Source organism: Tauraco erythrolophus, chromosome 5, assembly GCF_009769465.1.
Source record: "Tauraco erythrolophus isolate bTauEry1 chromosome 5, bTauEry1.pri, whole genome shotgun sequence".
NCBI classification, from domain to species: Eukaryota; Metazoa; Chordata; class Aves; order Musophagiformes; family Musophagidae; genus Tauraco; species Tauraco erythrolophus.
Window position 1 is genome coordinate 72,363,361 of NC_141469.1, and position 15,108 is coordinate 72,378,468.

Sequence of the window (15,108 nt, forward strand, 5' to 3'; positions counted from 1 at the left end):
CAAAAAGAAGGCTGAGCGCCTTTCCTGTCACTGTGCTCAGGGTCCTGGGCTCCTATGCTGCTCTACTCCAAGGTCGAGGGCTGGGCAGAATAACCTTGATGGTTTGAGGACTTTTTTTTTTTTTTTTCTTTTTCTCTTCTTTCTTGATCTGCTGCTGGCTGGTGAGGCTGGACTGGGGACCTGAGGCACAGGATAATTCAAAGATGTGGCCACAGCCACACCGGGGCACCCAATATGTGGCATGGGACATTACCACCAACTCATCCTCAACAGCTGCTGGTCAAGAATTCTCCCCGGTGTTTCAGGTCGCTGCGAGCTGACCTGCACGGACACAACTCTCCTCTGCCACCGGAGGAACTGCCAGGACAGGTCAGGTCAATGCACCACCAGGACACAGACTCACCATCAAGTTTCTGCTCCAGCGCCAGTCATTCCAGGCAACCCTCAGCAGTTTATCTACAAGATCAGTTAAGACAGTTGCTGGTGAGGGGAGTTAATGGGCAATTATGAGCTGTGAATCACAGGAAAATCAGCAGGAAGCAGATGCTCAAAAACTTCTGGTCCATTAGCCCTGCTCCTGGCCCAATGCACCTCTCCCCACCTTACGGGCTATTTTGGGAACATTAACAGTGGGGAAAATTTCAAACTTTACATGGGACTTGTTCTGCTCTTGCCATGAAAAACAGTGGCCATTTTCCTAGTCTGGAAAGTCCCCGGCCATGAGCAGCTCCGAAAAGGGAATAGCCACTGGGCAGGGAAGGAAGCCGCTTTTTTTTAATAGCGTGAGCTGGCGCCGCATGGAACGAGTGCCAAAGCAAACCAGCCCACGGGCTCCCAGCCGCGGCGGCACGTCCCTGCTTGCATGGTGACGGGGAGATGCAGCTCTCCCTTGCCTGGCCCAGTTCTGCATGCTGCACTGTTCTGTGCTTTGCTGGGAAGTTTGGGAGCACCCCTGTCCAGGTAAACAAACACCCCCGGATGATGCAAACCCCCGCCAGCTCAAAGGCATTGCCAGCCGGCTGTAGCTGTTATACGTTTAAATCTGTCCTGTAGGATTTTACCTGTATTTTAACTACCCCATCCTAAGCCATGAGCTATTTTTTTTGTGCAGTTCTCCAGCAAACTGAGTGGGTCTGCTGAATACACCCTTCTGGAGCAGCTATAAATGATTGCACCCAGCTAGTGCACACTGGGACACCCATGAAAAGCAGACCTTCCCAGCAGACCAGCCCTCTCCTTGTGCCTCATTTTTTTCACACAGACTCAAATCACCTTTGCTTTTGTGCTAAAATGAAAACAGCCGTCGTCCACAGGCATGGTAAAAATTGTCTTACCTCTCAGGCTGTCTGGCATAAATCAGACACAAACCCTCCCTTCAGAGAAGCATTTCAGAGCAGGTCTTCAGCTCCGGTGTAATTCAGCCCTGGGAGCTCATAAAAGGCCTGTCTATGCTTTCATTGAGGCACTAATTGCTTCCACATTACAACCTCCTGCGTGCCAGGGTTCAGCATCCCTCAGGAGCACCCATTTTTGTTCCCAGCTGGGGCTGTTGCTAGCTGGCTGCTGCTCTGGTGGCACAGCGTGGCTTTTGCAAAAGCTGCTCAGCACCCACACACCTCAAGCCTCTGCGCTGCCCCAACCCACCACTTGCACCTCAAAGTTGGACACAGAAGGATGCTGAGCACAGGAGCTGTGCGTGCCTCCTCCCTGCATGTCCCCACGATGGCAGCAAGCCTTTCCTCCTTTCCCGACACAAGAAGGACATGCAGCTGCTGGAGCGGGTCCAGAGGAGGGCCATGAAGATAATCTGAGGGCTGGAACACCTCTGCTATGAAGACAGGCTAAAAGAGTTGGGGCTGTTCAGCCTGGAGAAGAGAAGGCTCCGGGCTGATCTTATAGCAGCTTTCCAGTACCTAAAGGGGGCCTACAGGAAAGCTGGAGAGGGACTTTTTACAAGGGCGTGTAGTGACAGGACAAGGGGCAATGGATTTAAACTGAAAGAGGGTAGATTTAGATTAGATATAAGGAAGAAATTTTTCACTCAGAGGGTGGTGAGGCACTGGAACAGGTTGCCCAGAGAAGTTGTGGATGCCCCATCCCTGGAAGTGTTCAAGGCCAGGTTGGATGAGGCTTTGGGCAACCTGGTGTATTGGAGGGTTTCCCTGCCCATGGCAGGGGGGTTGGAACTAGATGATCTTTGAGGTCCCTTCCAACCCTAACCATTCTATGATTCTATGATTCCTCCCCTCCAGCACTCCCTGAACCCACACACACCCACCCGTCCTTGTCAAAAGGCTTTTTTTTTTTTTTAATTTCCAAAACCGGGGGACCTACTACACCAATCACTTCCCTTGGCTGCAATTTGTCTTGTCCAGCCCTGGGCTGAGGACCACCGCTGTAACAGACGCAGGTCTTCCATTCTCTTTCTGCTTGTGGAGCAGTTTGCCTTTCATGCTGTGCCTTTCCCAGATGTACAGCAGCCGAGGAATGTTACGGGGGATGCCTGGTTTGGATTTGTCAAGCTGGTTTGAACACACTGCAGCTAGACCATTTTCCTGCCTCCTGGTTCGGCTGAGCACCCTGTGCCTTTTTCCATGCCAGCTTTCCCGGGGCTGCCCCGCGCAGGCCCCCCAAAACGACGAGGTGCAAGCTTCTGCTTTCCATTGTTTTCTCCTACCCCCTCTGTTAAAGCAAGTGTGTTACTGGCATGAGACAGGGTCTCCTCAAGGCACAAAACGTTGTCTGTGTGATGGTGTAAGTAAAAACCGATGCCCGTGATTAGCTCTGGCTGGAAACGTTGTTGTAGGCAGCCAGACGGGGCTGGTGCCGGGTTTCTGCAGGCTGGCCCCGCGGACTTGCCTAAACATAGCTGCAGTGCAGGCCAGTGAAGAGGCATCTTTAAGCATCATCCAAACTAAAACAACTTCTCCAGTCCAGGCTGCGCATCCACAAAGGAGCACACAGAGACAGTTGCAGGAGGGGAAACCCAAATAATGCCCTGACAGGTTAGTCCCAGGCCTATCACTGGGGCCATCAGCCCATCGGCACAAGCCTAGAGCAGCACAGGGGCACAACGGCAGACAGGAACCCAACTGAAGGACTCCTGAGGAATGAGCACCCTGTCTGGATCCCTTTCAGGGCTGTTCTTGCAGAGCCATCAGCCCCTCTGTCCAGGAGTGAAACCCATCACTGTAAGTCTTCGTCTTGAGGGTGTCTTATCAATGTATATAAACACCTGAAGGGAGGGTGCAAAGAGGACATAGCCAGACTCTTTTCAGTGGTGTCCAGTGATGGGTCTGGAGGCAATGGGTACACACAGAAACACAGCAGGTTCTCACTCTGAGGGTGACAGAGCACTAGCACAGCTTGCCCAGGGAGGTCATGGGGTCTCCGTCCTTGGAGATAATGAAAAACCATCTAGACACATCACTGGGCAGTGGGCTCTAGGTGGCCCTGCTTGAGCAAGGGGGTTGGACCAGATGACCTCCAGAGACCCCTTCAACCTCAACCATGCTGCAAGTCTGTGTGTCATGGAGCTCTTCAGGTCACGTTTTAGGCTAAGGGGTAGTGCTCTCTGGGGGTGTGGGACACATTAGAGGATGCAGAGTGAGAACATTTTGAAATTGCACAGGACTTGCTCAGGGGAGGAATCAAAGGTAGGAGAAGGGAGGGATTTAGGTAATTTGGGGAAAAAGTGTGGGAAATAGAGGAGTAAGAGGCTAAAGGGGGCTAGTTGTGTGTAAATAGTTGGCTAGCTGGAATGCTTCTCTGGCGATGCTCTGCACCTGATCAGCACCATCTGTGTCCTTATTTTCTAACTTTCCAGGGTGAGGGCTGTGTATTGTGTCCTTTTGTGCATACAGAGACGTGAGGGCAGCAACTGGAGTCAGATGGTGGGTCAGAGGAGCTGCATGTCCATGGTGCAGCAATTGAAGCGAGGACTGCTGTGTGATCGCCAGTGAAGATCAAGCTGGACTGGCTGGACAGCAGGTGAAATGGCCTGGCAGAAAAGGGGTGTGGGGGTCTCTAAGGGCCAGCTCAAGGTGTCCAGAGCACTTGGATGGCTCTAAGAGCAAGAGCACAAGGTTATGTACGGGACTAGAGGAGTCCTGGCCAGTTGTGTGTCAGTGAGCAAGACCACTTGTACCAGTAACTAATGGGGCTGCAGTGTTCAGGTGCCAGCAACTGGGAAAGTGGTGTCACCGAGTGTCTAGCTGAGCAGCTGGAGGGATCTACCACATGCATCTGTGTGCCCATGTGATACAGACCCCCAGCACTGTCTGCGTTTGCAATAAGTACTGTGTGTCTGTCTGTGATCTGCGTGGCCAGATGTGTTAGGTGCTCTGTACCTACTGGGAATACATCTTTAGCCTCACGAGTGCCTGGACCTAGCAAGACAGAGCTGCAGCAGCCTCACCTCTCTTCAGCTCTCAGATCCAGCATGATACACTTTCCTCCAACACTGGTCTTCCCGCTGGAGCTTTCGTGCAGTTAGCAGGATGCTTACACCCACACGAGTGTGCTTTGTCAGCGATTTGAAAAGGATACAAAAGGACTGTCTTTGAAAAGTTTTATTCTACACTCAGTTTTAGAAACCTTTACACAAGCTACAGAAACCAAATCAAAGCAGTGACTTGCGTAAGTTTCCTCTTCAGGCATATGAGCAGACCTGTTTTCTCATTAATTCACCTGTCCTGTGTCCGAAAGCAGGGCGTGGCACTCTCATCTGCCCTAGACGTTGAAGGACTGCAAGGACCTGATTTTTGGTTCATGTTGCTGAATTACTATCAGCCATCAGGAGGGTCATACCCACCCCAGAGCATTCCCTTCTCCTCCCCACTCCCTCCACCTCCTTCAACTTCAGAAACGCCATAAAGCCTCCAAGAACAAGGGGAAGATTTCTGCCCTGCGGGAGCATGTCTGCAAGAGAAGACCTACTCTATGAGCAGCAAAGCCAGCCCAGGGCAAGCAGGTGAGTTTCCATCCTGTATTTCAAGAGAGAACAGGTAAAGGGATTTGCTCATAGATACCAGCAGGTCCCAGGGAGAAGCTGTTTCACCTCTCACAGCGAGGCACCAGCCACTCAGCTCATTCAAAATGGCTGCAGTTCAGCAGCTGGATCAGGTGCGGACTTGTGGAGTTCCTCCAAGTCCTCCCAGGCTTTCAAAAATGTGCCTGTCTGCCTTTATAAAAGCAGTCCAAGCTCTCCTGAATATCAATAAGCAACAAGGTTCTCCAGAGGCTGTTGTGTCTTCTGTCTTGCTCAGATGATGAGAAGTGCTATCTCCTCGTGTTTTTCAGGTTTTCCACCAGGGACGGAGGTTTTTTTGGTCCTATAGGCAGCAGTGCCTGCAATCCGGGGCCCTCTGATGGCACTGATGTATGGCAAAAGGGGAGGCTCCCGCACCACCAATGCGGTGCCCTGGGGAGTATAGGCTCGGAGCAGCAAGTTCTCTTCTGCGTGAGCTGTCACTGCCACCCAGCCTGCACAGCCAAAAAAAATACGGACAGTCAGCGAGACGAGTCACTAGGATCAGAACGAGGGTTCTGACACAAACTCAGTGTCTTCCATGTTGGCTAAGAACCTGAGCTACCCAGGTGTGATTTCTTTGAGAAACCACACTCAAAGGTAATATCCAGCCCTTTCACAATAGAAAGCAAGAACCTAAAGCCACATCTTCCTCTCCCAGACACAGCTCTTTCCTGGTGAACTTAAGAGGGATGGTGGGAACTACCAAAACCACAACAATAAAGCTTTCCAGTCCATGGCCTTTTCCCTCTCACCTGGACAGCCAAACAGTGTCACAGCCATCCCTGATGCTGTGGAACCTGTATGGCAGCCAGAGCATAAAGTAGTCCAATGTCATCATGCTGTACAAGCATGGCTGTCAATCTCCATTCTTGGAGGTTGCCAAGCCTCATCTGGACAAAGTCATAGCTGCCCTGATTTTGTGTTGGTGACAGTCCTGCTCTGAGCAGGTAAATATGGCTTCATCCCTTAGAGGCCTCTTCCCATCAATTGTTTCTCGGATGTTGACCCTGCAAAGCAAACTAATGAAGAAATACTAAATTACCTGCAGAGGAAAGCTTGATATCTGCAACTGCCTCAGTGGTACCAATTCCTTTCAGTGTAATGTCCTGAGAGACAAGTGGAGGGAACTCCTTCATTCGCTCTTCCCCGCCCATGGGAACCTGAGATCAAAACATGCAGAAAGATTTAACAGTCAAGAGATGTTTCAGCACTCCTACCTTAAACTGGCGAGCAAGGCACAAGTGGGAATAAAGATATCAGACCATTGTTAGCCAAGTAGAGCTGGCTTGAATACCCTACAGGAGTACTTCAGGTTTGCCAAGAACTGAATCAGGATCATATCCAGAGCAACCCAGTGGGAGCTCAGAGGTGAGCAAAGATGGAGTGCTCACTGCAGGATCCAGCTGGTGCTCCAGCCAGCCTCTTTGATATGAGCAAGAGCACTTGTTCTTGATGTGCACAGGAATGGAGCTGCCAGGACAAGAAGAGCTCACCCCGTGCTGCCTCAATCTGCAAGTGCTACACAGTATGTGGTAATATCAAGGAAAAAGCCAGACCACCAAAGATGAAGGGACATGCAGAGGATCCAGAGAGGGGAAGAATAAGAAAGATACATTTTCAACTGCAATCCGTTCTGAAACCCAGTCTGAAGTTTGCCATGGAAAGTATCCCTGTTGCTGGCTGGACTTTAAGGCTTTTCACAAAAAGCCAAGCATCAGAGAACAGAGTGCTGCAAATCTTATTAGCTTGAAGCTCTGCTGAAAATGCATCCTCTTGGTGCTCTCTCCTATCACAGCTGCCATGCAGTCTGTGCAAGACTGCTCCACACTGCAGATCTCCACTCACCCACTGCAGGTTTCCACTTACCCACTGCATAAGTCCCAACTCCTGACACGTGCTGGTCTTCCCATCAATTGTGCCCCAGACTGGGCACTTCACCAGGTGAGACAGCCTGCCTATCTGCAATCAAGAGCCCACAACAGCACCTCTTCTTACCTTTAGTAATTCTTGGCCAGCATGCTGCTCGTAGAGGGCATCTGCATTACTCAGGGTAGCAATGCGGACTGGCAACAGGTTAGAAGCCACAACAGAAAACCAGGCAGGTTTTTCTCCCTGAAAAAAATAACAAGAAGAGGATGTTACTTATTATAACAGAAAAGCACCCTGAATTGCTCTCCTCCTCTGTTTCTTTCCTACATGTTGAAAACCTGTTTGACTTATGTCCCCTCCTTGTTTGAGGGTCCTTGCCTTTGTCACTGTAGAGCAGCCAGGGTTTATATAAACAGAGGAGCTGAGCTTCCAAGAGAGAAGCCCACGATGGAGCAGAGAAGCCTGTGGAGAACCTCATGCCAGAGTGGGTGGCAGCTCCCTAAGAAGCCATGACTCTGTGGGGAAGAAGCTCACGCTGGAGCGAGGGTAAGGATTGCATCCTGCGGGAAGGACTCATGTTGGAGAAGTCTGTGGACTGTCCCGTGAGGAGAGGATCCATTGGAACAGGGAAAAGAGTGTAAGATGTTCTCCTCTTTTAAGAAAGGAGCGGCAGAAAACAATGTGTGATCAACTGACTTGCAACCCACTTCCCTTCCCTGTCCCCCTGAGCCACTAGGGGAGGAGGTAGAGGCCGGGAAAAAGGGAGGGGTGTGGGGAAGGTGGTGGTGGCATTTTTTTTTTGAGATCTGGCTTTGTTTCTTGTTATCCTCTCTGAATGAGCCATTAACAAATTAAATTGATTTGTCCCCAAACTGAGTCCGTTTTGCCCGGGGCCATGGTTGGTGGGTGATCTCTCCCTGTTCTTTTCTTGACCCTCAGGCCTTTTCTCCTCCTCAGCAAGCACCCTCATGGTAGCTTAGCTGCCAGCTGGGCTAAACCACTGACACTCAGGCAAATCATCCAAGAGGTATCTTTGCTCTTGTTGATTCCAAGATCAAGCTCAGCATGGTTATTTAGCATGAAAGGTGATGAACACCTCCTGTCTGGTGCTTCTTCTCCTATCACTTCACATTTGTAACATGCACCTCTCATTGAACCATACTTGGTTCCAATCTGCTCTCAAGCTATGCAAAGACTGAATGTGGAGCAATTTCAGCAGGCACTATCATAACTTGTGCATGCAGAGAAAACAGGATTAGAGAGAGGAGAGACCTCTACAAACACTGCCGGCAGCCTGAAATACGGAAACCCAAGTGCAGCAATTCCTTCAAGTTCATCGAAGCTCTAATCTGAGGCAGGGGCTCCTTTGTGACGATCTGAGCACAGCTGTCTTCCTTAAAGGCTTCTGGAGGATGTAGACACACAAGACTGACATAGCAATGTGCTGAGGTATATACCGAGGACCTGTGGGGCTCTGAACACACACAGCTCAGCTTGCCAGGAGCACCATTACATGGAGAATGGGCTTATAGCATGAAGCCCTGCTGCACTGGACATGTCTATGAGTCTGATTCTCTCCTCAGGAGATGATGTGACACTTCTTTACCCTGACCTCAGGTTCCCCAGGCTGCCAACACCAGCTGCATTCTCCACAACTCCCAAGAACAAAAATCGTCCCTTATGACAAAACCACCCCTCAGGCAGCCCTGTAGCTGCCTGATTTCACAGCATTTCTGCAGAGGGTGTTTACTGCAAGCAAGACGTCTCCTCTGTCACTGTCCTGCTTTGTCAGGGATGCAAATCCAGGCACTTTCTCGAGTCCCTGATAGCATCCAACCAATACACCTAGGAAGTTCTTTTCTGAGAGCTTTGCCCAAGACAGTATAGATAAAGACAGTTTTTCTTCTGCTGGGTTGCTCTCCTCACAAACAACATTTTTTCCTAAGTGAGCCACTACTCCTCTGTACTGCCAAGATCTTTTTCAGGATGGGGCTCTGGATTCTCACCTTAACTACGATGGAGCTATCGTGCTATACTAGTACATTCACTTACAGAATCCTGCTCCCTCCACCTTTCTGGTTTTCTTCCAGCAGGTCAAGAGTGTCCTTGGCAAAGTACCAACTCAACATTTCTATGATGATCTTGGAAAGCTGACTGAAACAAAGGAAGAGCCATACACACAGAACCTTCCCAAAATGGGGCAAGCTACTGAGAAAGGCATTATTATAAGTGCTAGACCCATATCTGGAAGAAATCACTCTTTTCAGAGGAAGTATCACGGGAGGTCAGCTCCATGCAGTTCAATAAAGGTGTACGGCATGGGATTTCTAATAAATGGAAGAAACTGGCAGGGGGGACACACAGCGCCTTTTAAAAATATTTTTACAGAAGCTAAAATACATGTACGTTTAATTGCTTCTTCAGACGAATTCTTCAGAGAGGTCTGTGTCAGGAAAGAAAAATGTCCATGCTTTTCTCTTTGGCAGACAGCTTTCACGAAACACAGAAATGAGGAAACCCACCTATTTTCTCAGTTAATTCTGGCACTTTCCTTCCTCCCTCGTGCCTTTGTACATTATGGGAAGCACATTAAGCTGAAGGCGTTCGTCAGCATTCAAAAGCAGTTACTGTTATACAATAAAAAATATTGCACGCTGGTAACAAGTATCAAACCTTCCAACTGCAACTCCCCATGCCAAGGCATTTGGCTCTATGTGGTGCTTTACTAACAGATTCATAACCTCAAAAATTAGCAAAGAAATGGTCTGGGAAAGCTATCCAGGAAGCCTTTTATCATCTGGTACTATGAGAGACGAAGCAGCTGCTGACAAAATCCTTTCTTCCCTTACCTGTAAGTAGTCTACACGTCCCAAGGCTGCTAAAAACAAGACCATTCCTGGCTTGAGAATGAAGGTCCGTGGAATGATGGCATGTGTTGGCAAAACCAGCTTTACTTCTTTCTCTGTCAGGAGATTTAAAACCTGCAAAATAAATTGTACTGCTGTAACTCATTCCAGATGTTTCAATGGGGACAACAAAATCAATATTAGCATTACATTGATACAGGAAAAAGATTAAGTAGAGCAGTGTGAAGAATGTCTAACAAAAACAGTTCAGTTCTGATCCACACCATGAGAAACAGGAGGAGGTAGGGATGTCAGTAATCTCCATGGCAATGCAGGGTCCATAACAAAGTGTAGCAGCTGCCAGCAGCCTGTTGGACCATAGATTCAGGAATATTGAGTCTGGCTGGAATAAACTCACCCACGATTTACTGTACTGTAGCATGAGTGCAGCCATATGCAGAACTGGAGATCACCTTCAGCTATAACATTTGAGTTACTCCACTTACAAATGCCAACTCAACACTAGTAGCAAAGCATCTCACTGAGAGAAAAGTGCTTGATCACACTGTGAAACAACTCAAACTATAGGTTGACCAGCCTGCCACACAACATGGATGTCTACCCTGAGCACAATGAAACAAGGTCTTCCCGGTGCAAGGGCTCCCTAAGGCTCCTGCTGCCTGTTTTCCTCTCCTCCCTCTTCATTTCCATCTCCTTGCTGAACTGGCTCCTCTGTTTAGCTGCTAACCTGTTTCAGTGAAATGATCTACCCCAAAGTCTACTTAAAAGCCAGCAACTTAACTAGCAGTGCTGCAGCCATAGTGGTCTGATCGCTTTCTACAGAAGCGCTGTTCAAACCCAGCTACGAAATGTGCAGGCACAAAAGTTCAGGAAGCAGCACCTTGAAGGAAACAACTAGTCTCCAGGTTGATGGTGTCTCTTTCCCAAACACAGGGAACTGACAGCAGAAATGCTTCCATTTGTGCCCGCCCCACAGGCCAGAGTCATGCAAACGCACGTTTGTAGCAGTCTGGTTATGAGGATTAACCTCAATTCAGCACTGAAAGACTGAACTAACATGGGTTGTGGTGCAGTCAGAACCCCTAATGCTATTACTATGTTCACAAGCAGACAATCTTTAGCTTGAAAGTCAGGACAGCCTTCAACACCGATTCTGAAAGACAAGGAGGCTTTGCCCTGCTAGCTGCAGGTTTTCTGATGTGTTTGGCAATGCTTAAACCAAAATCTGAGTTATCAGTAATCCTTTTCTAGGCTTTCTAGAAGTTCAGCTTTGGTAAGAGTCATGAGGAAGCAGATAAAAACAAACTTCCAAGGAATAAGGACAAAAAATTAATTCCACCATATGCTAACAGCCATTTTCCTTCCCTCTTCTTCTTCTTCAAAAAAAAATCTGCTCATAACTCAAAACCTTCCTTGCCAAAACCTGCCACATAGTCAATCTGCTTGTCCTCCAGTGAGATTGAACACCGACTGCAGGACAAAATTCATCTGAAACTTGGCATGCAGCTCTCCAAAGGCACAGCAAGGATAATCAAAATCAGAAATGGCAGCAAGTACTTCTGGATGCAGGAAAGCCCACTAGTTTTCCACACTTACTCAGCTCCAGAGGAGGGCAAGAATATATTCAATCCCCAGTTACCAGACCAGGTCTCTAAGCTGATGACTGTCTTTACACTGGCTATCAGAGAGCAAAGTGCCACAGGAAACTGGGTTACAGTCTGGCAAACATAACTACCAGAAAACTACTAGTTTTCATGAAAGCAGCATCTACGCTTAAGCCGTGCAGTCTCAGTACAGTTCTTGCACTTCATTCTCTTCAGAACTTCCCTATCTCCTTGTACTTTTTAATTTTCCTCAAAAGGCGACCCTCAGCTCTGCACAGATATCAAAGTAATCAAAAATCAAAACACGACTGTTTTGGATGTGTGCACTACATCAGCACTGGCTTCAGAGCCACTGCTCTACGAAAAGCAGGCTTGAGGTACTGGAGCTATTAACAGAAACACTGCACATCCTGTTCGCCTCAGGAGAATGCTTCTTCAAAGATACGTTTCAGTCGCACAACACTGGTTATCCTCCTAAGTTCCACCTTTTTCAGTAGGCTGGCAGAGCTAAAAAAAGTGCAAACTTCTTTGGGTGATGCTGGTATAAACTTGCTTACAGCACTATTGCTTACTTCCCTTCATTCAGATGTTAAGAAAGTTTGCTGTCGCAGTCACACAGTTCCTTTGCAAACATCACAGTACGTACTATGCAGAAATGCAACAGCGTCAACACAACGAACCCTTCCCAACTAAATACAAACCATATTTTAACACAATTGTCCAAACCAAAAGAATCCTAACCCCAGGACTGCAGCAGAAATACTCTCCCATGTGCACACCTACAGCAGAACAGTCCTCCCAAACCCTGACCTCCCGAAACACAGCATAACAGAGTACCTACACAGTTTTCCTTTACAATCCCTGGAGTGTCAAAACACCAGCGAGCATCCTTCACTTCGTTGTGTGTGAACTCTTCCCTTTTCTCATGCTTCCTAGGGGAAGGTCTGGGATCTTCATCTATGCTGTACGAGAGCATGTCAGGGTCAAAGTCAACCACAGTGCTAGCCTTCTGCCGTTTAAATGTTCTTCCAATTCTTCCTGGATTAAAATGAAAGGTTTCCTGGTAATTAATTTGCCTTTCCTTCAACTGGACATCTGTCCCTTCTCTTGCTTAAAAAACAGACGTGTATGGGTAATATAAAGGCGACAAAGATGCTATGTGGCTAGAAATTTATGTGTTCAAAAGCCAAAATATGAAGAAATTCCTTCCATAATTATTGCTTAGCACTCCTCAAGCCCAAAAGCCTTAGCACGGAACAGATCACAGATACCCCATTATTTCTGTTTTACAGTAAAGCAGGCTGACCTCTTTTTTCAGTGCCTTAGACTGTCAAACATAGAATTATTTGAAAATCAGAGCTATCTTCTGGCAACCTCCTCTTCTGGATACATACTAAACCAATGCACAACCACTGTGGCCTGCAACCAAAACGTTGACTATTTAAAAGTGAAACTTGTTTTCTTCCTTTGGGAATGAGAGATGGCCTATAATGCAGTATCATTTTAAACTACTAAGTTATCTGAAAAGGGTTAGCAAATCCTGACGAAACCTCTGAAATGCTACTACAACAGCTGAAAAATAAGTACTCAAAAGAAACACTCATGATGTTACTTACAGAGGAGCTAGAGGTCTGGCACTCATTACTCAGGAAACAAAAACTGGTCAAAATAACTTGAATGCAAGTTGGAAATTTTTTATTGCTACTACAGTTCTTCCCATAATTAAATGGAAATATGTTTTTTTCAGAGTGGGAAGAAATTACTTGTCAAAACCAGCTGGATTCTACATTAAATTAAGGAGGTAAGAGTCCTCTCTGTAACGCAATATTTTCATCAGGGCAGAGGGCAATACTCAAGCAATACTTACCCACTAAGTACCCTTGCTTTTTAAGGTGATTAAGGTACTTTTTTTCTTCACTGCTTAGCTCATTTTCTGTTTTTGTCGCCTCCTCTTTCAGCCTCTCCTCTCTTCGGAATATCCTGTCACATGTAGGATTAATAATTGGAAATTTCAACAGGTTCAGTGTTGTTCCTGGAAAAATAGAGGGCATGTTTGGGCCTCTTGAGTGCCTGACACACTTAAGCTCTGAGGAACAAGAGGAAAATATAAATTGCTTCTCCAACTTTTGGGCGAAACCCAGTAACACAAAGTGGAACTACAGCTGCTCCCATAAAGTACTAGCCCCACTGGCCAAGGCAGCGGAAATGAGGCATCCATCCGCTTAAGAGTTGCTCTCACCTACGGTTTGATGAAAATGAGTCTCAAAGCCGAGCGGTGCGAGACTGACTTAATATACCCATGGCAAGTCCCACCTCCACGTAGCTTGCTTAGGCCTACGATTTTTTTACAGGTGGCCACCTGTCCACCTCCCGATCTCTCTCTGGACTGGACAGCACCCCTCATTTATAGGAAGACAGCAAGGCACACAGATGGGGTACCATGCCGACTGGCAGGGCAGCACGCGGGCCGGCTCTAGTTTACCAGCCCCCTTAGTGCTAAGAGACACGCAGCACCCTCTGCGCACACCTGCCACCCTCGCTGCCCTAAGGAAGGTGACGACTTGAAGCATGGCGCGGCACTGGATCTCACTGCCCACAACGGTGACGCTTCAGGGTGGTGGGCACCCGTTTGGTGGCAGGTCTCCCTGCCCCGGAGGTGGCTGCAGGTAGCCTGACAGGAGGTCCAGGGCTAGCTGGACTCTGAGTGCCCAGCACCACGCATCGACCGCCACCACGACGGGCAGAGCGGTGCCTCTGACCTGGCCAGGGGGAGACGGTGGCCCTGTCGATGGCATCGGGGGCACGGGACTTGCAGTAGTCAGAGCGCAGCAGGGTGTTGAAGAGCGTTGACTTGCCGGAGTTGGTGGCGCCCAGCAGGTAGACGTCACCGGCGCACCTCCAGGAGCGCTGCAGCCGGCTGACCAGCCCCTCCAGGCCGAAGCCCGTCTTGGCGCTCACCAGGCGGACGTCCACCAGCGGGGCTCCGCGCAGCCCGGCCTGCTCGCAGGCTGCCGTCACCCGCTGCCGCAGCCGCCCCAGGTGCCCGCGGGAGTCGGCGGGCAGCAGGTCCACCTTGTTGCCCACGACCAGCAGCCCAGCGGCGGGGGACGTCGGGGCCCAGCAGGCCCGGCAGCTGGGGCAGCACCGGGTCGGGCAGCTCCAGCACGTCGAGGATGTAGAGGAGGAGCGGGCCGCGGCCGTGGCGCGGGGGGCTGCGCAGGGCGGCGCTCACCACCAGGCGGTGCTGCTCGGGCGGCAGCTCCACCCGCAGGGCGCGGCCGTGGTGGGCCAGCAGCCAGCACCGCTGGCACACGGCGCCCCGCAGCCCCTCCGCGCCGGCCGGGCCCTCCGACAGGCTCCGGTACTTCTCTGCCGGCACGAAGCCCGGCGCCGCGCCGTTGCAGCACTGCAGCTCGGCCCCGCAGCCCGAGCAGCTCACGCCGCTCGGCGGCACCGACGGGTCGGGCCGCCCGACCGGGACCCACTCCCGCCGCTTCCTGCCCAGCTCCTGCTCCCGCTCCCGCTCCCGGCGGGGCAACGCTGCTGCTGCTGCCGCTGCCACCGCCGCCGTCTCACTCTGCTCCGGCTCATACTCGGGGAAAACAAACTGCTCCTCCTCGCCGCTGGCTGCCGCGCCGCGCCGCAGCACCGGGGCCCAGGGCCGGGCGCGGGCCAGGCGGGCCAGGAGCGGCGGGGCCAGCCGGTGCATGGCAGGGCCGGTGCCGCCGCCGCGGGG

At 49.9% G+C, this 15,108-nt stretch overlaps 1 protein-coding gene across 1 annotated transcript; it reads right to left on the bottom strand.

Moving 5' to 3' along the window:
• Positions 1-4,630: 4,630 nt before the first annotated feature.
• Positions 4,631-15,081, bottom strand: NOA1 (nitric oxide associated 1). The gene is given in 9 exon segments (XM_009980805.2): positions 4,631-5,328; positions 5,330-5,484; positions 6,075-6,192; positions 7,028-7,144; positions 9,751-9,882; positions 12,214-12,410; positions 13,240-13,404; positions 14,132-14,477; positions 14,479-15,081. Coding segments are annotated over 9 exon segments (1,881 nt in total). The 3' UTR covers positions 4,631-5,280.
• Positions 15,082-15,108: the final 27 nt, after the last annotated feature.